Source organism: Bison bison, unplaced genomic scaffold (genome assembly GCF_000754665.1).
Source record: "Bison bison bison isolate TAMUID 2011002044 unplaced genomic scaffold, Bison_UMD1.0 scf7180017864535, whole genome shotgun sequence".
In the NCBI taxonomy this organism is placed as follows: domain Eukaryota; kingdom Metazoa; phylum Chordata; class Mammalia; order Artiodactyla; family Bovidae; genus Bison; species Bison bison.
Window position 1 is genome coordinate 9,500,004 of NW_011495084.1, and position 24,013 is coordinate 9,524,016.

The 24,013-nt window shown below is 35.4% G+C and overlaps 1 protein-coding gene across 1 annotated transcript in view; it reads left to right on the forward strand.

Annotated features, from left to right (window-relative positions):
• TMTC3 (transmembrane and tetratricopeptide repeat containing 3) overlaps nt 1-24,013 on the forward strand; it is a 52,386-nt gene that overhangs the window by 9,514 nt on the left and 18,859 nt on the right. The window contains exons 2-9 of the mRNA XM_010832053.1: nt 2,407-2,623; nt 5,526-5,744; nt 7,028-7,127; nt 7,329-7,444; nt 7,886-8,058; nt 15,822-16,074; nt 21,130-21,278; nt 23,195-23,315. Of these exons, the coding sequence (XP_010830355.1) occupies nt 2,426-2,623; nt 5,526-5,744; nt 7,028-7,127; nt 7,329-7,444; nt 7,886-8,058; nt 15,822-16,074; nt 21,130-21,278; nt 23,195-23,315 (1,329 nt within the window). The 5' untranslated portion in view covers nt 2,407-2,425. The remainder of the gene's footprint in view (nt 1-2,406; nt 2,624-5,525; nt 5,745-7,027; nt 7,128-7,328; nt 7,445-7,885; nt 8,059-15,821; nt 16,075-21,129; nt 21,279-23,194; nt 23,316-24,013) is intronic.

Genomic DNA, 24,013 nt, shown 5'->3' on the forward strand with positions numbered 1-24,013 from the left:
AACCAGTCCATTCTAAAGGAGATCAGCCCTGGGATTTCTTTGGAAGGAATGATGCTAAAGCTGAAATTCCAGTACTTTGGCCACCTCATGCGAAGAGTTGACTCATTGGAAAAGACTCTGATGCTGGGAGGGATTGGGGGCAGGAGGAAAAGGGGACGACAGAGGATGAGATGGCTGGATGGCATCACCGACTCGATGGATGTGAGTTTGAGTGAACTCCGGGAGTTGGTGATGGACAGGGAGGCCTGGCGTTCTGCGATTCATCGGGTTGCAAAGAGTTGGACATGACTGAGTGACTGAACTGAACTGAACGTATTCACAGGTTAAGATGGTTTACATATTTGGGGAGGGTTCCCTCCACAAGTGATAAACTAAAGTTATGCTAATGACACTACTCAAGCTAGAAAAGTAAATCATCAGCATCCTTATTTTTATAATAGGGTTGTTTCTTCAGTAACCTCCACTTCATATAGTTCTTTCTCCTCTATAAACATTGTTTCACTGGATTCTTTTTAAAGCAATAACTTAAATTATGCATTGTCATGTATGAATGAAGGCCAGTCTGTAGATTAAAGGCTTTTGTTACATTGGGAAAAAGGAAAACAGTGGTTTATATCTGGATCATAAACTGCTTCTATACCCCAGGGGCCAACCAGATAACATAAATCCATCGAATAACTCAACCTCAGTGAAAGATAATGGAACTGTAGTAAACTGGCTAGTATACAGTGAGCTTAAAGGCATTCAGACAGACATTTTAAAAAGACTTGATCAATCTGAGCAAGGCTTCAGGCTACAATTTTGGACTCTTGATGTAAGTAATAGTTGATCTTCAGATTCATAAGGTACTAAAACGTGAGATTTATCTACATTTTAGAAAACCCATGATCAGTGTCTTTTTAAGTATGTATTTGTTTTCCCACAAGGATTCATTTAGATCCTGCTGGGACATATCATACCAGGTTTTCTTCAGTTATCTTTGTTTCCCAGGTAACCTGACCTGTGACAGCTGAAGAAGTTAGCTGTCTAGTTAGCTAAAGAACATGAACGTGAAGTCGTTCAGTCATGTCCGACTCTTTGTGACCCCATGGAATGTAGACTACCAGGCTCCTCCCTCCATGGGATTCTCCAGGCAAGAGTACTGGACTGGGTTGCCATTTCCTTATCCAGGGGATTTTCCCGACTCAGGGATCAAACCCAGGTCTCCCACATTCCAGGCAGAGTCTTTAACTTCTGAGCCACCAGGGAAGGTTAAAGTTAGCTAAAGAGATAGGCTTAAAGATTGATTAATGTGATAAAGAACTGTAATAGAGGTATGAAAACACACATGAAAGAGAGTGAGTGAGTGAAGTTCTCAGTCCTGTCCGACTCTTTGCAGCTGCATGGACTGTAGCCTACCAGGCTCCTCCATCCAAGGAATTTTCCAGGCAAGAGTACTAGAGTGGGTTGCCATTTCCTTCTACCTTTGGAATATGGAGAGGTGGTCTACTAATGCTTCTTAGGTGGATGGTTTTAGAACAGAGTTTTAAAGAATTAATTCTCTGTGAGAATTAACATTCTGTCTTTATTTTACTTATTGTCCTTCTATTAAAACTGTTCAGTTCAGTTGCTCAGTTGTGTCCGACTCTATGCAACCCCATGAATCGCAGCACTCCAGGCCTCCCTGTCCATCACCAACTCCCAGAGTTCACTCAGACTCAGGTCCATCGAGTTGGTAATGCCATCCAGCCATATCATCCTCTGTCTTCCCCTTCTCCTCCTGCCCCCAATCCCTCCCAGCATCAGAGTCTTTTCCAATGAGTCAACTCTTCGCATGAGTTTCATGAGTTTCAGCTTTAGCATCATTCCTTCCAAAGAAATCCCAGGGCTGATCTCCTTCAGAATGGACTGTTTGGATCTCCTTGCAGTCCAAGGGACTCTCGAGTCTTCTCCAACACCACAGTTCAAAAACATCAACTCTTTGGTGCTCAGCTTTCTTCACAGTCCAACTCTCACATCCATACATGACCACTGGAAAAACCATAGCCTTGACTAGATGGACCTTTGTTGGCAAAGTAATGTCTCTGCTTTTGAATATGCTATCTAGGTTGGTCATAACTTTCCTTCCAAGGAGTAAGCGTCTTTTAATTTCATGGCTGCACTTATTAAAAAAAAAATGTTTATTTCATTTTGGGCTTCCCTTGTGCCTCAGAGGATAAAGCATCTGCCTGCAATGCAGACCTGAGTTTGATCCCTGGGTCAGGAAGATCCCCCTGGAGAAGAAAGTGGCAACCCACTCTAGTACTCTTGCCTGGAAAATTCTATGTATGGAGGAGCCTGGTAGGCTCCAGTCCATTGGATCGCAAAGAGTTGCACAGGACTGAGCAACTTCACTATTTCATTGTATCTTCATGTTCTTTTCCCCAGATCCTGTCCACAAGTGCTTATGGAAAAGATGGCTGATATTAACCTCAAAGAAGTAACCTTAATAGTTGGTGTGGTTGCTGTTTGCTATTGGAACAGCCTGTTTTGTGGTTTTGTTTTTGACGATGTTTCAGCAATACTGGATAATAAAGACCTGCATCCATCTACACCTTTAAAAACTTTATTTCAGAATGATTTCTGGGGGACCCCTATGTCTGAAGTAAGTATGAATTACTTATATGTATCTCAGATTTTAAAATGTTTTAGTAGTTTAGTTTTTTCTCAGATATTTCATATAAGACATGAATATTTGTAATAAATTAGATAGGAAGTAGAAAACGTGATTATTTTTTTTAAAGTAGTACCTGATACTTTCCTTGATTGTGTACCTTGGCTTAAATGTTTTAAAACTAATATATGTGTGTAAAAACAAAATGTATTAGGAGAACAATAAGGGCTGCTGCTGCTGCTCAGTTGCTTCAGTCGTGTCCGACTCTGTGCAATTCCATAGACGGCAGCCCACCAGTCTTCTCCATCACTGGGATTCTCCAGGCAAGAACACTGGAGTGGGTTGCCATTTCCTCCTCCAATGCATGAAAGTGAAAAGTGAAAGTGAAGTTGCTCAGTCGTGTCCGATTCTTCGAGACCCCATGGACTGCAGCCTACCAGGCTCCTCCGCCCATGGGATTTTCCAGGCAAGAGTACTGGAGTGGGGTGCCATTGCCTTCTCTGACAGTAAGGGCAATACATAACTATTTCTTGCTAACTGACTTCATTTCTTTTTTCTTTTTTATGACTCAAGCAAAGGAGATAACTGTTTGTGGTATATTTAACCATTTAAAAGGACTTCCCTAGTGGCTCAGTTGGTAAAAAATCCACCTGCAATGTGGCATACCTGGGATCGATCCTTCAGTTGGGAGGATCCTCTGGAGGAGGGCATGGCAACCCACTCCAATATTCTTGCCTGGAGAATCCCCATGGACAGAGGAGCACAGAGGGCTACAGTCCATGGGGTTGCAAAGGGTCAGACACAACTGAGCAACTAAGCATTAACCATTTAAAAATTATATAGCTTCATTACAGATTGAGTAAAAATGCAAAGTACACATATTAACTATTTTTCTGCAGAAAAAAATGATTTATTAAAAATTTTAATTTGTGCCATATCTCATATCTAATAATTATTTTGATTTTATACTGAGAACCCAAAAGTTTAGGTTGTTTTTATGAAGGTATTTTTCCTGTGCTAGTAACTTTATTTTGAAGGTCAGTGTTAAACTATTAAGGACCAAACACCTGTCAGCTTAGGATCATATAGACTAGATTCTGATTTTAGTTGTATGATATAAAAGCTGTGTGAAGTAGGTGGGCACACAGCTTTTAGGTAATGAGGTATTTTCCAGATCTATAAAAGAATAAACTCTGAGGATTCATTAATTGTCTGTAATATGTAGCACATAGTTGTTGAAACATAGCATGTAACACTCTTTTTGTCATTTGTCATTCATGGCCCCTTTCCAAGTTCTCCAAACTTGGAAACTTCTCAAGAAGGGGTATGGAATCTTTCATTCTTTTAGTCACAAACAAGTATTTTTTTTTCTTACTAAAGAAGCAGGTTATTTATTTTCCTGCAGCCTTTCTGTTCTCACCCAATTCTAACCTTTAGAAGAAATGTCTTTTGATAACAAGGGAAAAATATGGTCCTGTTGTGATATTACTTTCTTGATAAATACTACATTATTTTCTAGATAATTCATTCCCCTGTACGCATACCCTCTGTCCCCAAATTATGCTAATATGTACTGTGGTTTTAATCATGATATTAGATTTTGACCTTAAAGGTGCTTTCTGGTATAAGTGATCTCAGTTCAGTACATTGCCTTAAAAACATTTCTGTATGTTTGAGGTGAAACCTGAAGGATGTACAGGAATTAGGCAAGAAAGAGAAAAACATTCGAGGTAGGTAGCACTCATGTTGTATGTAGTCAGTACAGACGGAGATATTAGAGTGCTATTAATTTCAAAATAAGAAATGTTTGGTTCTTGTGCTTCCCAGTGTTCCCTGTTGGGGATGAGCAGGCTTAAGTCTATAGATATAAAACAGAGTTATAGCGAAATACGGTAGATGTAGGAGAGCAAGGAATGTGAGTGTGGATGCCTTATATAAAATTACAAAAAAATGACTAGGATAATATTTTGTATCTTTTTAACTTGTGTGTTTTATTCTTAATCTGCTTTGATTTTGTCTTAGAGTAAAAATATTTCTTGTTAAATGTAACTTTTAGTTTATAAAGAAATTCAGTACCTAACATAAAATTTTATCTGCTACAAGTAGAGACCACTATAGCAAAGGTGTCTATTCTTTAAGAAAGTTTTTCTCTTATATCACTCCCTGTGTGGTACTTAGGAATTTTTGGTTTAATATATTCAGGTTTATACATTATGGAGGTGTTTTTTCATGAGACAACTAGGCAACCTTTTTGAGTCATTGTTATTTAAATGGCACTGGGCGATCATTCTATTCTTATGTTTCCTTTAGAAAATCTAGCCAGCAGTTACATGAATGTTTTTTGGTAATAGTTTGGGAAACAGGCTTTGGAGGGAAATCCTGTACTACAATTTGATTAATGCCACCATTATCCTATTTTCTTAATCTGGGTATTGAATTAATAGTCAAATGTTTTTCTTCTATTCTTTGATTACTTTATATCAGTGTGTGTATATATATGTGTGCGTGTGTGTGTGTGTATGGCATCACCAACTCAATAGACATGAGTCTGAGCAAGCTCCAGAAGTAGGTAATGGGCAGGGAAGCCTGGCATGCTGTGCAGTCCATGGAGTTGCAGAGTCAGACACAACTGAGCAACTGAACTGAACTCAACTATATATCAAAGAGGAAATTGCCTTGTTTTTGGACAAAGAAAGTAGGAAAACACACACACACACACACAAAAACCCACGTAAAGCTATGTCTTATATTTATGTTATTCTTGAGACTTTTATTATTTTATTGTTATTTCTCAGCCAAATGTAGATTCTTTAGTAGTAAAAGCAGTGATTAGTTTATGTATCCAGAAGAACCAGGATACTTTAATAATCAGTGATTGTTTTTTTCCTTATAGGAGAGAAGCCACAAGTCTTACCGTCCCTTAACAGTATTGACATTTCGCTTAAATTATCTGTTCAGTGAACTAACACCAATGTCATATCATCTCCTAAATATGATTTTTCATGCTGTGGTTAGTGTGATATTTCTTAAAGTCTGCAGACTTTTTCTGAATAACCAGAGTAGTATGATTGCCTCTTTACTTTTTGCAGTGCACCCAATACACACAGAAGCAGTAAGTAAAATTTATTTTTTGCATTATTCCTACACATGACTATGATGGTATATGTTCTTAAGGAAAAAAAATTAACCATGACTTCAAGTGTTTAAAGACTCCTTAATTTGGTACAGTGTCTTACCTTCCTAGTGCACAAGATATAGCTTTCCTAGTGTGTAAAATTTTTCAGTTTAAAACAATTTTTGAAACATAAACATTTAATGTGTAATTATTCAACTTTAGCAATGTAAAGTATAAATGAATACAGTTCTTTTCTTTGCTAATTTTTTTTGTGAATAAAGATTTTAAGTATTTGTCAACTTGGCTTTGTGTTTCAAAGGACAGAAAATAATAAGAGAAACTTATGTAAGGCATGAAAATGTATCAGAATACATGCAAATATAAGCAGACATCCTAACAAATGATGTTCAGTAATTTCATATTATTTATTACCACGAGTTTAAAAATTGTGCGCTGTCTCTACTATTGTCAGTATGCTTATGACCAACACATATTCAAATTATAACCTTACTTAATTCCGTAGTCTTGAGACTCCAAAATTGCCTCTCAGCAGAGCAAGGAGGACTCTATTCAGTTGTTTTATTACAAGCTTTTAGTTTGAAACAATAATCTGTGTATTTAAACTTTGCAGAGTTGTGTTTGTGTGTTGCAGGGGCGTTGTGTGTCTCTCCCAATATCCTGAACCTTTTGGTTTCTAACTGAACATTTTTCTATACATCTGCAAAGATGCTAGGTTGTTTTAAGTTTTATAGTGAGTTCAGAACACTTTAAAGGGAGTTTGGGGGGATTTTATATTTAAATTTTTTTGAGTTTAAAAGGATATTTTAAAGTGTATTATCTTTTTAAACTTTTCAGGTTTTATTTGTGAGATACAATGCATTGTGTTGAGTTTATTATATACTTATATTTTAAGAACACTTGTATTTAAAAAAAATTTAGAACTAAGTCTAGATGGTATACTATATAATTTTGTAAGATGTTACTATTGAAGGAAGCTGGGTAAAGGGTAAACAAGGGCCTCTCTGTACTATTTCTGCAACTTCCTCGGAGTCTATAAATATTGATAGTTAAAATAATAAAAGTTACTGATGAATATATTTTTATGTAAGATACACAAGTTCACCACCTGAGGGCACTCAAGGAATGCCTATAAAACAGAAATGTGCACTTGATAAGTTACAGCAGCTTAATTTCTAATTAAACTACTGTTACAATTATATATAGTTAAAATTTCAAAATGCTTTTCATTAATATGGACCTCCCTGCCTTTCCTTTTCTAGGTAACAGGTGTTGTAGGAAGAGCAGAACTTCTGTCATCTATCTTTTTTCTAGCTGCATTTTTGTCATATACTAAATCAAAAGGACCAGATAATTCCATAGGTAAATGTCTAATATTCAATACTTTTCCTTTAGCTGTAAAACTCAATCAAATTATATATATTAATGTATTTTTTGAATATATAAAGCAGAAATTGCTTACAACATTTGAAGTTTTTCAGTAATATCTAATTGTCTTATTCTTTAATGATATTATAAAATTGTTTTTGTGTGTTTTTATATTTTTCTGTTCCTGAATTGTAGTGTGGACTCCAATTGCATTGACAGTTTTTTTAGTGGCTGTTGCAACACTGTGTAAAGAACAAGGAATAACAGTTGTGGGAATTTGCTGTGTATATGAAGTATTTATTGCCCAAGGGGTAAGGAGAAATATAAATTTCCTTGTTGCTGTCTTTTATACTATTTGAATCAAATTCTAATGAATTTATTTTCTAAATGTATCATCATATAAATTGCTTTACCAATAATATTTAGCAAAAATTTGCAAAAAACAAGCATGTTTTGCCTTCATACCCACTGAATATTACTTAACATTTTATATTACACCTTCAGTTTTTTAAGGACAGATTTTTAAGTTTCAGTAAAGGAACTATAGGGCAGTTTGGGAAAGCACCCAGTAATACTGCATAGTGTAATTCATTATTGGATAAGATTTTGGGGCTCAGTTTTATTCATTATCAGTTCCATGTTGATTTTATAATTATAGTCAATTTTTATTTAATCTTGCAATTAGAAAGTACAGTTGTTGAAAACATTACAATAAATTGCTATTTTTTACTTAAATTTTTTTCTTTTTCTAGTATACTTTGCCATTGTTATGTACTACTGCTGGACAGTTTCTTCGTGGAAAGGGTAGTATTCCATTTTCTATGCTGCAGACACTAATAAAACTCATTGTCTTGATGTTCAGTACCCTGTTACTTGTTGTGATTCGAGTCCAGGTTATTCAGTCGCAACTTCCAGTGTTCACCAGGTATGACATTCTGGTTCTTTTTGTATTTTTCCTTTTTTTTAACTTTGAGTTTTAAGTGATTGCAAATGTTCCAGAAAGTCTTTGATTTGCATTAAGGTTTTTTAACAGCTTTATTGAGTTATAATTTATACTTTTTAAGAATCCTCATGTATTTAAAATGTTCAGATTAATAGGTTTTGACATACATGTACACTCTTGGAAGCATCAGTCAAAATAATGATCCCCCAGTTGGTTAAGTGTTAAGTCTTCCATATCCTTAGTCATTTTTGTCTACTTGCTCTATTAATTATTGAGAAAAGGATGTTGAAATCTCTGACTGTAACTGATCAGAGTTACAAACTGACTGATTTGTCTATTTCTCCTCAGTTCTGACAATTTTTGCTTCCTGTATTTATTGTAAAACTAAAGTATATCAATATTTAGGATTTTAATGTTTTCTTGATGTATTGATCCCTTTATCGTTATTAAATGAGCTTCTTTATCCCTGCTAATAGTCTTTACTAAGAAATTCACTTTTCCTTATATTAACTACTCCAGCTGTCTTTTGTTAGTGATAAACGGTTTATCTTTTTTCATCTCTTTACCTCTTAATTCTATCTATATATTTAAAGTACATTTTTTTATAGGCTACATATAGTTGGGTCTTCCTTTTTTGTTTGGTCAGATAATCTGTCTTTTAAATGGTAGGTTCAGCTGTCTGATACAGTTTGTTGTAAATCTACCATCTTGCTAATTGTTTTCTCTTTGTCTCATCTGTTCTTTGTTCCATTTTTTCTGTGTTTTGAATTGAATGTTTTATATTACTCCATTCTTATCTCCTTGTTGGCTTATTAGCTATAAATCTTCCCTGTGTATTTTTAGTGATTGCTTTAGGGGTATTTTTGGTTTACATCATTTGTTTATCACAATTTATCTTTAAGGAATATTATAATTGTATGAATATAAATTATAAATGTCAGTATATATAGTACAAATACATATACAATAAATAAGTTTATATATAAACACTTTAAATAATAACATAGCCTTTGTGCTAGTTGCATATGTTTTTACTGAGTATACATTATAAATCCCACAATACATTGTTAATTTTTACTTTAAACAGTTATCTTTGGAAGAGATTAAACTTAGAAAAATTTTTGTTTTACCCTGTAGAGTTACCATTTCTAGTGTTCTTCCTTTGTTAGATCAAGATTTTCATCTGGTACCATTTTTCCTTGTGACTGAAGGACTTTCTTTGACATTTCTTGACCATGTAGGACTGCGCTGGTGATGAATTCTTTAAGCTTTTGAAAGGTCAGTTTTCATTCCAATCCCAAAGAAAGGCAATGCCAAAGAATGCTCAAACTACCGCACAATTGCATTCATCTTACACGCTAGTAAAGTAATGCTCAAAATTCTCCAAGCCAGGCTTCAGCAATATGTGAACTGTGAACTTCCTGATGTTCAAGCTGGTTTTAGAAAAGGCAGAGGAACCAGAGATCAAATTGCCAACATCCGCTGGATCATGGAAAAAGCAAGAGAGTTCCAGAAAAACATCTATTTCTGCTTTATTGACTATGCCAAAGCCTTTGAGTGTGTGGATCACAATCAACTGTGGAACATTCTGAAAGAGATGGGAATACCAGACCACCTGATCTGCCTCTTGAGAAATTTGTATGCAGGTCAGGAAGCAACAGTTAGAACTGGACATGGAACAACAGACTGGTTCCAAATAGGAAAAGGAGTTTGTCAAGGTTGTATATTGTCACCCTGTTTATTTAACTTATATGCAGAGTACATCATGAGAAACGCTGGACTGGAAGAAACACAAGCTGGAATCAAGATTGCTGGGAGAAATATGAATAACCTCAGATATGCAGATGACACCACCCTTATGGCAGAAAGTGAAGAGGAACTCAAAAGCCTCTTGATGAAAGTGAAAGTGGAGAGTGAAAAAGTTGGCTTAAAGCTCAACATTCAGAAAATGAAGATCATGGCCTCCAGTCCCATCACTTCCTGGGAAATAGATGGGGAAACAGTGGAAACAGTGTCAGACTTTATTTTTCTGGGCTCCAAAATCACTGCAGATGGTGACTGCAGCCATGAAATTAAAAGGTGCTTACTCCTTGGAAGGAAAGTTATGACCAACCTAGATAGCATATTCAAGAGCAGAGACATTACTTTGCCAACAAAGGTTCATCTAGTCAAGGCTATGGTTTTTCCAGTGGTCATGTATGGATGTGAGAGTTGGACTGTGAAGAAGGCTGAGCACTGAAGAATTGATGCTTTTGAACTGTGGTGTTGGAGAAGACTCTTGAGAGTCCCTTGGACTGCAAGGAGATCCAACCAGTCCATTCTAAAGATCAGCCCTGGGATTTCTTTGGAAGGAATGATGCTAAAGCTGAAACTCATGAAACTCATGCGAAGAGTTGACTCATTGGAAAAGACTCTGATGCTGGGAGGGATTGGGGGCAGGAGGAGAAGAGGACGACAGAGGATGAGATGGCTGGATGGCATCACTGACTCAATGGACGTGAGTCTGGGTGAACTCCGGGAGTTGGTGATGGACAGGGAGGCCTGGCATGCTGTGATTCATGGGGTCGCAAAGAGTTGGACACGACTGAGCGACTGATCTGATATATAATACCTTTGTTTTACCTTTATTTTTGAAAGATATTTTCCTTGAGTGTAGAATTCTACAATGCTGGTTTTCATTCACTAATCTAAAAATATTACTCTATATTCTGTGGCTTGTGTTATGTTAAACGGAAAATCTTTTCATCCTTATCTTTATGTTTCTGCATGTAGTATGTCTTTTTTTTTCAATCCTTGCTTTTAATAGTTTCTCTTTATTGTTTCTCTTCTCTGTATTTTTTAATTGAGGCATAATTAACATGTAGCATTGTATTAGTGTACAACATAATGAATCTTATACATACACACACAAATGATTACCATAATAAATTTAGTCAACATCTGTCACCACACATAATTACCAAAAAGTTTTTTTTTTCTTTTGATGAGAACCTTTAAGATCTACACTCTTAGCAACTTTCAAATATATGATACAGTATTGTTAACTACACTCATGATGCTATACATTGCAACTTCAGGACTTATTGTACAACACAGTTTGGGTGAAAATGGCCAAAAGTTGCAAGCTTTCAGTTACTGTTTGTTTTATCTTCATGTTTCTTGTGCTTAGGTTAATTTAGCTTTTTAGAATATGTAACTCTTACTTCATTACATTTTAGAATTGTTTCAGTTATAAATTTCTTGAAATATTTTTTTCTTTGCTCTCCCTTCTTCCTCTGGGGCACCAATTACATGTATTTTAGGCTTCTTGAAGTAATACTGTTACTCTGTATTTATTCCTCTTCCCTCCAAAGCCATTTTTCCCATTTTCATTTTGGATAATTTCTTCCATTGTAGCTTCAAGCTTACTAATTTTTTTCTGCATGTCCAATCTGTCCTTAATTTCTTTTATTTTTCATCTCAGACATTTTCATCTCTATTTGAGTTCTGTTTGAGGTGTGTGTGTGTGTGTGTGTGTGTGTGTGTCTGTGCGCGCGCGCGCGTGTGTATTCCATGTTTCTGACTGTTTTAGCACTTTAATGTCCTTTTCCACTGATTTTGTCATCTGTGTAATTTCCTGGTCAGTTTAGATTGAATAATTTTTCTCCTCATGGATTGTATTTTTCTATCTCTTCACATGCTTGGTAGTTTTTCTAATAGGTACTGTATCTGATTTTACGTAATGTATTCCTATAAATATTGTAGAGCATTGTTCTCAGATGCATGTAAGTTATTTGAAAGATGTTTCGTCTTCTAGTCTTGCTTTTAAGCTTTGTTTTAGGAGACCATAGCAGTGTTTGTTGTTGTTTAATAGCTAAGTCGTGTCTGGCTCTTTTTGCAACCCCATGGACTATAGCCTGCCAGGCTCCTCTGTCCATGGGATTTTCAGGCCAGAATTCTGGAGTGAGTTACCACTTCCTTCTCCAGGGTATCTTCCCTACCCGAGGACTGAACCCACTTCTGCATTGGCAGGAAGATTCTTACCACTGAGCCACCTGGGAAGCATAGCAACATTTAGGATAAGGATAATTTTGCTCCTTTGCTGACACAAGACCCTTCTGACTTCTTTACTTGATAGACTTTGCATTATGAGGATTTCCACTCTGGCTGCTGAAGAACTGTTCCTAGTTGTGAGTTTTTATCTAATCCTTTCAGAAGGTACTTTCCAAACTGTATTTTCCTAGACCTGTTATAACAATTTACCAGAAACTGAGTGGCTTAAAGAGCAGGAATTTATTCTCTCATGGTGCTGGAGGCCAGAGTCCAAAAATCAAGGTACCAGGCACAGTTGGTTCCTTCTGAAGGCTCTGGGAAAGAATCTGTTCTATGCCTCTTTCCTAGCTTCTGGAGGTTGCTGGCAATCTTTGACATTCCTTGGCATGTTGCTGTATCATTGTACTCTGTTCTGTCTTTGCCTAGCCTTTTTCCCTGTGTGTTTCTCTGTATTTTCTCTTCTTTGTATAAGAACATCAGTCATTAGATGGTGCTGTGCTGTGTTTAGTCGCGCAGTCATGTCCCACTCTTTGCAACCCCGTAGACTGCAGCTTGCCAGGCTCCTCTGTCCATGGGGATTCTTCAGGGAGGAGTACTAGAGTGTGTCACCATGCCCTCATTAGACAGTGGGCCCACCCTTAATCCATTATGACCTCATCTTAACTATAACTGAATTGACAAAGACCTACTTGCTAATAAAGTCACATTCTGGTGTTGTGGGTAGACATAAACTTTGGAGAAACAGAAATCAACCCACTATACTGTCCTTAGGTATTTCTTTGTATATATATGCTGATCAGTTCTCAATAGTACTGAAAACTGGAGAGAAATCCTTTACAGATATGAGTTCTCTTTCTCAACAGTTTTCTTCTCCCTGGTATTCTCCCTGCTAATTCTAACCCCCCTGGACTTCTAGGGCTCCCAGCTTCATCTTTTCAATTTAGGGATACAAATGGTCTCCACTCAGATTCTCTCTTGCTACTGCACAGACTAAAAATTCTATCCAAGTTCTAAACTCTTTAGATAGGGCTCCCCTCATCTGTTTTTTTGTTTTTGTTTTTGTTTTTTCCTATCAATCGAGTGTCATTGTCTTTCTTTGCTCGATGCTTAGAATGTTAAAGGAAGTTTTAATTTTCCATTTTTTTTATTTGTTTAAGGCTAGAAGCAAAAGTTATACTGAATTTTAACATTCTTATCTTTTTTTCCTGCTCTCATCGCATTTTTCCATTTCACCTCACTCATCCAAAGTTTAAAAGAAAATTTACAAAGTTACCTATTCATAGTTTTGTTCAAGTGACTGACATTACATGCAAGAACTTTTTTTTTTAAACAAAATCCCAACATTTTTCCATTATAGGTTATTACAAGATACTGAATATAGTTCCCTTTGCTATGCAATAGGACCTTGTTTATCTCTTTTATATATAGTAAGGTATATCTGTTAAATCCAAGCTCCTAATTTATCCCTCCCTCACCTTTTCCCCTTTGGTAGTCATATATTTGTTTTCTATGTCTGTGAGTCTGTTTCTGTTTAGTAAATAAGTTCACTTGTATCATCTTTTAGATTCTACAAAAAAGTGATATCATATGGTATTTGTTTTTCTCTACCTAATTTACTTCACCAAGTATGATAATCTCTAGGTCTGTCCATGGTGGAGAAGGCAATGGCACCCCACTCCAGTACTCTTGCCTGGAGAATCCCAGGGACAGAGGAGCCTAGTGGGCTGCCATCTATGGGGTCGCACAGAGTCGTGTAAATGGCATTATTTCATTGTTCTTTTATGTCTGAGTAATATTCTATTGTATAATAATTATCCTTAATAGCATTTTTTTCTATAAAGAATATTTAAACATTTTACCTCCAGAATTTTTACTTCTGAGTCTAGCCATGCTAAACTAAAAGCTCATTTAAGCATAATAGTGTGGAAAATAGATTGAATTGTAGATAGATATTTTGTATTTCCTTCTTCACTCCTTAATGTTTCCTGTTTATCATTTGTTTCAGGGAATTTGAATCAACTCTTTTGCATCTCTAGTTCTATAATATGACAATGTGCCTTATAGGTGTGAATGTATTCATTTTTTGTATATATATGTAGATGGGTATATGGAGTATGTTATGTTTACACTGTATTTTCCAAATATAAGCATTTTAAAATGTGTGTATATGTACTTGTGTTATATAAATTTTATTCTGTTATCCTATGAGGTTGATTATAATATGATTAGACTTGGTTTGACATATATTCTTTGACTAAAGTTCGATTATCAAATAATTTATCCTAAATAGTTAATTTTTTAAATGAACTCTGAAAAGTGGATGACAGGAAAAAGTTTTGTGTTCAGTTTTGTTGGTCATGTTGAGAATTCAAATCCTGACTTTCAAGATTTAGTATTTTTCATACATGTATATATTGAAGTATGAAAGTTTTGGAGAAGGGGTTGGCTACCCACTCCAGTATTCTTGCCTGGAGAATCCCAAGGACAGAGGAGTCTGGAGGGCTTCAGTCCGTAGGGTTGCAAAGAGTAGGACACGACTGAAGTGACTTAGCACAGCATGAAAGTTTAGAAAATATTATTTGTTCAAATAATAATTCATTTTTCTCAACCAGTTGATATTTTTAAGAAGACCACGTCAAATAAGTGATAGAGGTTGATTTTTCCTTGACTTACTCATTTTAAAATGAGAATTGGGTTTTTAAGCAACTATATTAGAGGAAGGAGAGATACTCAGTCGTGTCCAACTCTTTGTGACCCCATGGGCTGTGGCTCACAGGCCCCTTCTGTCCATGGAATTCAGGCAAGAATTTGGGAGTGGGTGGCCATTCCCTTCTCCAGGGGATCTTCCTGACCTAGGGATTGGACCTACCTTGCAGGCGGATTCTTTACCATCTGAGCCACCAGGGAAGATTTAAACAACTATATGTTAACACAATTTAGATATGTTAATACAATTTAAAACAGAGTGTAAAGAATTAAAAATCTGAAGTGATTAATTTAAATGTACTTTTAAAAAATGATTTGACTTAATTTGCAGTAAACAGACTAATAATATATCATGGCCTATATAAACTAGGATATAAGTTTGTATTAAGTAGAGCACAAATAAAATGTTCCATAGGGCTGTGAAGTTACTACTCTGTACTAGAATTTGGTTTTTAGCTTTGTAGAAATCAAAAAGAAAAAGCTCATAGGTGATTTAGTTTTCTCTGTTTGTGACAAAAGAAAACATAGAAATTCTTTCTAGAAAACATAGTTTTCATTAGCATTTGGTGATGAAAGAAACATCTCTTAAAGGAAAACATTAGTGTTCTCAGAAGCATTCATACAACACATACAACAATGAATCGTACAAAACTTTTCTTATGATGTTGAAGCAGAAAGCCATAGTTTAATAAAAGCATTTCTGCAGAATGTCATAATATTATAGAATACCTGTCTGAAGCATTCTCATAATAAACTAGAAATAGGTAACCTGCTTGCCCCTCAAACAGTTCTTCATAAATATCATTCCTCTTAACTAGACATTTCATAAAGAGATTTGAACTCAGGCAAGAATCTAAAGTATCCATAAAAAGTTTATGTCTTTAACAAGATTACATGTAAAATGCCGGTCTTATTGTTGTTGTTCAGTATTTGTATCTTTTATATATTAACTTTGTGTTTAAAGTGTTTTAATTTCAGTAACTTTTTTTTTCCCATTCTTTATACAGGTTTGATAACCCAGCTGCTGTAAGCCCAACTCCTACAAGGCAGCTAACTTTTAACTACCTGCTTCCTGTGAATGCTTGGCTTCTATTAAATCCTTCAGAGCTCTGCTGTGATTGGACCATGGGAACAATACCACTGATAGAGTCGTTTCTAGATGTTCGAAATCTTGCCACATTTATTTTTTTTTGCTTTTTGGGAGCTTTGGGAGTATTTAGTCTCAGATATCCTAGTAACTCCTCCAAGACCGTTTTAATGGTAAGAAAGTTTCTTAAATTTTCAGATAATACTATATTCAGTTTATTGAGTGCCTTTACTTTTTCAAAAGCATCTTTGAAAAATTGCTGTCTTTGTTCATGTCATCCTAATTTATGAACTTATTTTAGGCTATCCTGTAATTTTATGTCAGATTTTGCTTAATGCTGCACATTCAGCATGTGACACAAAGAGTGATTATGAATTTCCCTAATTTAGTGGGATCTCTGAAATCATGGAGCATCCTTTTTAGCATTAATTTTTTTTAATATTTTTTTTAATATTTCTTACCTTTACCCCACTAGATTATACATCCTTTTAAAGAAATGAATTATTCAGTATACTGTATACTTCTTTGTTTTCTTGGCACAGAGAAGAGGATCATGTAAGATAAGCCCCTAGAAATGCATAGCTCTTTATTTTTCATTAGCAAAACTTTAATTACTCCCTGAAGTATTTCTTACTGTGTTCAGAGAATTCTGATTATTTGAAAGTCTTTTTTTTGTTTTTATGAGCTCTGTTTCCAGTTTTCTTAGCTCTGCCCTCACTTCTTACTCATAATAATTGTGTTGCCTCTTACTTTAAATTATGGAAGGAAATAATCATCTTTAACATTTTCTTCAGATTTTACTGTATGCCAGAAAGTGCTTTTAATACTTTGCAAGTGTATTCTGGCTGCAGCACTAGATTCATTTATTCATTCAATAAAAATTTTGATTTGTAGCCTATGTATCAGGTAGCGTTTTAGGCACTGCGTATATGATAGTAAAAGAAATACAGGGCCCCCATTGCCAGAGAACTCACATTCTAGAGAAATTTGAAAGAATATAGGGTTTGAAGAAAGATCATATTTACTAGTATCTGGACCTGTTGAGTTTGAGGTGTCTTTGAAATTTTCTAACGGAGATTTTGAATGGCGCTTTGTGCCTGGAGTTCTGTGGCAAAGCCTGAGATACACATAAACATATGATAAATTGCCACAGAGAAGTTTGACAGCTGCCATAGAGATAGTAATTGAAAGCAAGATATAAAGAAGAAGACCTTTGGAGAGGTTATAGAGCAGCCTTTCTCAACTGGGATTTTGTCACATCTCTTAGAGATGGTAATTAGCTATCACCGTTCTAGATGCATAGAAGTTAATTCATACATATAATGCCTTAGACTATTTGTTCTTAAATTTCCCTCAATAAAGAGTTGAAGGGGCTGAATAGAGAAGAAGGCTGTATCTCAGTCAGTCTTTAAAAGCTTCCATATTTAGGTGTTGTGTAAAGGAAAATAAACCAAATAGCTGCTGCTGCTGCTAAGTCGCTTCAGTCGTGCTCGACTCTCTGCGACCCCATAGACGGCAGCCCACCAGGCTCCCACGTCCCTGGGATTCTCCAGGCAAGAACACTGGAGTGGGTTGCCGTTTCCTTCTCCAATGCATGAAAGTGAAAAGTGAAAGTGAAGTTGCTCAGTCGTGCCTGACTCTCAGCGACCCCATGGACTGCAGTCTACCAGGCTCCTCCATCCATGGGATTTTCCAGGCAAGAGTACCAAATAGGAAATAGACCAAATGGACAGAAAGGTAGGAAAACGTTTCTGGAAAGAATGGTTAACACCAACAGTTGCTGTCAAGTAGTGAGTGAGATCAGTTGGATTTGATTTCTTTTATGTAGTTACTTAAATGAAATTTGTATCTGTGGAATGATTTGATTAGGAGATGAGGAAAGGAAGATTGCTAGTGAAGGTAACCTTTAGGAGTGATTTAACTGAGATAAGGTCTAATTTAGAGAAGATAGCCAGTCAGGCAATGGCTTCAAGTATAACAAAGCAATCGATCTTTTGTTGGGGGATCAGGGCTTGGGGGAAGCATAGAGACCTGGAATTGATGGACCTTCCAAGGCTGAAGTGGGTTGATATTGGGGGAAAGACTTGCTTGGTTGGCATTTAGAATCACATTCCTTGGAGTGCTCAGTTGGCTGACCTTTATACACAGAGATATCACTAATGGGTTTGCTTACAAAAACATGCTCTTTGAGTTGAAACGTTAAGTGAGGTTACAACCAACTGCTTGTGATCCATGTCCACAAAAATCTTTCCCTAAGAGTATGGGAACTTGTTTTATACCTAAGGGTCATAATGAATGGTTAAGATAACTTAAAGATAATATTGTCAAAGGAGAAGATTTTTAAGGTTGGAAAGGCAAGAGCATTTTTAGCATAGGAAGTTGATATAAGAAAGTGATTAGGTAAATGAAAGAAAAGCTAATTGATAGTAAGATTAGAGGTGTGGAGCTCAGGTTTGGCCTCAGATAGATGGAGACACTGCTTATGTTATAGGAAGGATGGCAATGGTCGTGAATGTAGATGTTAATAGATTTAGTAGCAGAGAATTAAAGAAATTCTTGTTTTATCGCTTTTGTTTTTTCTGAAAGTTTGGTAGTGTAGTCACCTCCTAAAAGTGACATGGGTCAAAAATTTGAGAAAAATAGTCAAGACTGAAAATAGTAAAAGAGAGTGAGAGTGAGCCTACCAAAGAAACCTAGAATCTTGAGCAGTCTTAAGGATTTAATTTGAAGTTGATCATGAATTTATGACGATACAGATTTATTTTTGCTTTGGGACTTTGTCTAATAGTGCTTTGCAGCTCACATAAATAAAAATGAAGTAGATACATGGTAGAATACATCCAAAAGTGAGTTTCTACTAAAAAGCAAAGTAAAGAAGAGTAGTTAAATACAAAGTTTTGGCAAATAAAATAATTTGTATAGTGCAAACTGAATAAAAAATAGAAAGGATATTGCCAATGAAATTAACATAGATTTACATTAATTAATTATGTTATAGTTTGTTTGTATAAAAAAGGAACCCTTGTGACTTTAGGTATAACTGCTTTAAATATAGTCCTAAACATACTCTTAAATTTTTTGAAATTGAAATAGAGTCGATTTATAATACTGTGTTGTTAGTTTTGTAGAAAACAAACTTAGCTACCAAAGGTGAAGGGTCTTCCCTGGTGTCTCAGTGGTAAAGAATCTATCTGCCAATGCAAGACCCAGGAGATGCAGGTTTGATCCCCTGAAGTAGGAGATGGCAACCCATTCCAGGATTTTTGCCTGGGAAATCCCATGGACAGAGCCTGGCGGGCTACAGTCCATGCAGTCGTGAAAGAGTTGGACAGGACTCTTACCAATTTAGCAATCTAAAAAAGGGAAAGGGAAGGAAGAAGTGGGATAAATTAGGAGTATAGGGTTAACAGATACAAACTATTGATACTATACGTAAAAAATAGAAAACTATATTCAATGGCTTGTAATAGTCTATAATAGAAAATAGTCTGAAAATAAATTAATATGTATGTATAAAACTAAACATACTGTTTTTAATGGTAATATTATTTGAAGATATCTGAAAGAGGTAAGTAGACCAAAGGAATATCTACCAAGCACCGGTATGTTAGGCACTTAGTAAATAAGATGTCATGTTTATCTCAATAGTATAAGTAGTTAATAATCCCGCTTATTTATTTTAAAAAATGGAGTCACAAGGTGATTGGAGTAGTTTACCTTATTATAAAAAGTGAAACAGATTTGCCTCCAGAACTCTTTGCTCTTTCCACTCTCTGAAAAGATATTGCATTATAGTTAACTTGGTTGGCATACATTAACAGTGTATTAGAACATCTGAGTAAGTTAATCATTGAGATTTCTAATTGAAGAATCAATAGATTTTTTTTTTTTTTTTTGAGAGAGGGCTTTTTTTTGTGTGTAGCTTATTCATCAATCCATGATGCCTCTTTAGATGAATTTAACACTTTTTATTCTTTCAAATGAAATTGCTTTAGGGCATCCATGAATTAACAGGGAATTTTTTTTTAAAGGATCATGTATTTAGGAACAAATACCTCTGTTTCACAGCTACCTGGTTGTTTTTGTCAAATATTTCTGGGAAGTGGAAAGTGAATTGTGCACTCTTAATGTTTTACCTTTTTGACTAAAAAGAAAGCACTAAAATTTCAGACTTATAAATTGATAATAAGTGAGAAGTTTGATGGTAGTGCTTTTCTTCAGATTCAGTGTTGGATCATTACAAATTATTAATTTGTGATTCATGGAGAAAGTATTCTTTTCACTATTTACATTTCTACATCGATTTTCAGTAGTAATGTATAATAAAAAACATTGCTTCCTCAAACTATTAGAAGACTCTCAGACTTCTGAAATTGAAAAAACAACATGTTTATTCCACAAGGTACTATAAAACAAATCAGAGTAACAGAATATGGAAGCAGATGTCCATGGAAACAGATATCCTACTGACAACCAGCCTATTTCTTTCCATAAGTTATTTGTGTGCTAGTTATTTTGTCTTATCTTTTGTAGTGACTATAATCTGGAAACCATATGCCATCCCATTCTCAAAATGGCAAAAACGTCTAAGCATTTTGTGATGTTTATTTCTAACACAGTGCACAGTGTTGGAAATTTAGAAATTCTTATGGAATAAATGACTGTTGATTTAAAGGGGCCAGTTTTATTTTTAAGTCGTTTAAATGTATGTGACCCATCAGAATGCTATGCAGAGCAGCCCTGAAGTAACGTGTAGAAGTAGGCTGCTGTCTTGTTTGAGATGTAGCTTATCAATTTCCAGTGTTCCTTACACATAGTAGTAGTACTAATATCTTTTCCTGTCAGTTTGTTTTTACCACGTGCACATAAGTTATGTAAATCATTAATCGCTCAGTCGTGTCTGATTCTTTGTGCACATTAGTTAGATATGTAAAAATTACTAATTTTTTTTAGATATATTTTCAAAAAATTTTTTTTATCTGATGAGGCTGAGGTGTAAGGTCTAATACTATTTAGGAAGACTTCATCTCACCTTGCTGACATATATCCTCATGTTTATTGTTACCATCCTTAAGTTTCCTTCTTTATGTTTAAATCAGTATTCTTTATAGTGTTATTAAAATTGATCCACCAGTACATTATCCAGATTAAATGATAAAATATTTGGATTTGACTGTTGATGTGTGTATATTTTTTAATTTAATAAATTATCTTTTTTCTCTTTGTAGGCGCTTTGTTTAATGGCATTACCATTTATTCCTGCATCAAATCTTTTTTTCCCAGTTGGATTTGTTGTTGCTGAGCGAGTATTATATGTTCCTAGCATGGGGTTCTGTATTTTGGTAGCCCATGGATGGCAGAAAATATCAAACAAAAGGTGAATTAAAATGTTAGTGCATTTAATGCTTACTAACTGTAGAATTTAGTATGATGCATTTAAGTGTTTAAAATGTTTATCCTATTTTTATGTCATCTTTTTAACCTTTTTGTTTTTCACATTGATAGTCTCCTTAGCTCCTTAACTCCTACCTTATCTATGTTTTTCCTCATATTTATACAATTTTATTTTGCAGTCTAACACATAAGAGACTTTCATTCAGACACAGATGCTACAAAGAACATTATTGAGACTAAAGTTTCAAATGATCATTGCTGCTTTCATATGTAATGAACTAAGATACAGTCGTCTTAAATGAGTCATATTGGATTAATACATGTAAAATGCATATGGAAAGCAATATGTAATTTCTTGCTTCATAGAAACCACCATGTTTGAACTCACTGCTAAGGAACAGAATAATCACTGACTGTATATGGAAAAAATAGTCACTGTTTCTTTTTTCCTACTTTCCTGTCCCTTTTCAACCCACAGAATTGACTTGTCTTCATCACTTTACTGTCATGTAACACATTGAGTCTTGTGGCTAAATCCAATCAGTGCTTGGTTTAAAGTGTATCTCCCTGGCAGCTGTAAAAGTCTCTGTCCTGACTCTCCACCACCTGTGCTCATTTCTGCTCAGCCTCTTTTCAGATTCTTCCTGTTGTACCAGCTCTTTAAATGTTTTTTTATTTCTCAGAGTTTTTCTCACATTGCATGTTCTCCCTGACGATCTCATCCATGACTACAATTTTCACTCTAAACTTTCTCGTAGATGTATCTAGTTATAATCACTGCCTATCTTGTAGTGCCTCCCGTGTGCCAGCTCTGTAATACACTATATAGATTTGTTTTCTCGTTTAATCTAGACATCCCTTAACTTCATTTTGCACACTTGAAAATTGAAGCTCATATAAGTTACCTGAATTATGCAAGAACACACAGCTAGTAAACAGCAGAGTCTTGATTTAAATTTATATCTGACTGTCTCTCATGTCCATGGTCCTTCTGATCCATGCGCTCTTATCCTGGTTAAGTGGATCTATCAAAAGAAAGAAACGGAACTCTGTAACTGAGGCAAAAAGCAAAAGCTCAAAGAACATTAATACTACTAATACCAAATAAGATCATAGTGATTATCGAAGTATAACAATCATTTTGTAAGTGACAAATTGTGTCCCAAGTGATTAACCTAAAGCTATGTAATTTGCATCTATTTTATAAAGGGTTAATTTTACTATGACTTTTAATGAATAATTCTAGCTTTTTAAAATGTAAAATTCTGGGACTTCCCTGGTGGTCTACTGGTTAAGAATCCCTCAGCCAATGCAGGGGACACGTTCAATCCCTGGTTCAGGAACTAAGATCCCACATGCATAGGGCAGCTAAGCCATGCACCGCAACTTTTGAGCCCATGTGCCCTAGAGTCCATGTTCTGCAGCAGGAATAGCCACCACATTGAGAAGCCTGCACACCACAACTAAAGAAAGCTGTGCGCAGCAACGAAGACCCAGCACAGCCACACACACAAAAAAGTTAGATTCTTTGGAGAATATCATGATAACCTGTGGTGTGTATTGTAAGTGGTAATGTTTTTAAATATAGCCAGGGATGAGATTGACCCTTTATAAACACCACTAAGAATATTCAGGTTATAGGTAATGATACAAAAGAACTCTAAGAAGTCACAATTAAAAATTTGGTTTATCAGTTTTTTTGTCATTGAACTTTATACAGTAGTGTTTATAGTAAATAATTTTTTTTTGGTGTTATTCTCTCTCAAGCTGGATGATTATTAGAACAGTCCCTAGTCTTTAGAATTCAAACACAACATTTAGAGATATTTAACATATTTCTTACCTCTTTTTGGTGATGAAGACAATGTTTTTTTGTTCTGCTTTTTCTTCCTTAAACAGTGTATTTAAAAAGTTATCCTGGGTTTGTCTATCTTTGGTGATATTCACTCATGCCTTAAAAACACTCCACAGGAATTGGGATTGGGAGTCTGAATATACGCTGTTTATGTCAGCCTTGAAGGTAAAATGTTATTCAAAATATATCACCAATTATTTCTTATTGCCATTTCTGCTACGGTGTTCTAACTTTACTTTTAACTTGACAATTAATTCTCAATGTTAAATACTTCACCAAAAAATTAATAAAAACAATTTGTTCTTTGTATAATCTATACCATAACCAGTGCTCTGAATAGTCTTAGTTGTATGTCTGGAGCATATATGAATAATTCCCCAAATGCTATACAATTGTTAGATGCTTAAATGATAAAATGTTTAAATGTGAATACTTTGTTTCATTTGTTCTTAAGGTGTACTTTGTTTTTTTTTTAACCTTTTAACATGTCTGAAATCAGAATAAATCTTACAGTGAAAGGCATCTTACAATTAATGACCTTTTTTGTTTCTTAATGATATATAAGATAACCATGAGCCTTATAACTGGTGATGTTGGGGGCCAGAGTGAGGTACTCCGCCCGTGACAAAGGTCATGAGGAAGGGGCTCGACATACGCAAAGGCAGGATCGAACCTCAGGAGTCCCCCTGGAACTCCTCAAGCATCTACCCCCATAACCAGAGCCTGCCTACTTTACTACTTTGTGCTCACCTACACCTCTGACTTTACGGGGGGCTGTCCCCCACCACCTCTTTCAGAGAAGGAGTTAACTTAGAGCTCCAGTTAATAATAATTCCTGGGCATGATAAGAGTGTTTTAACCTA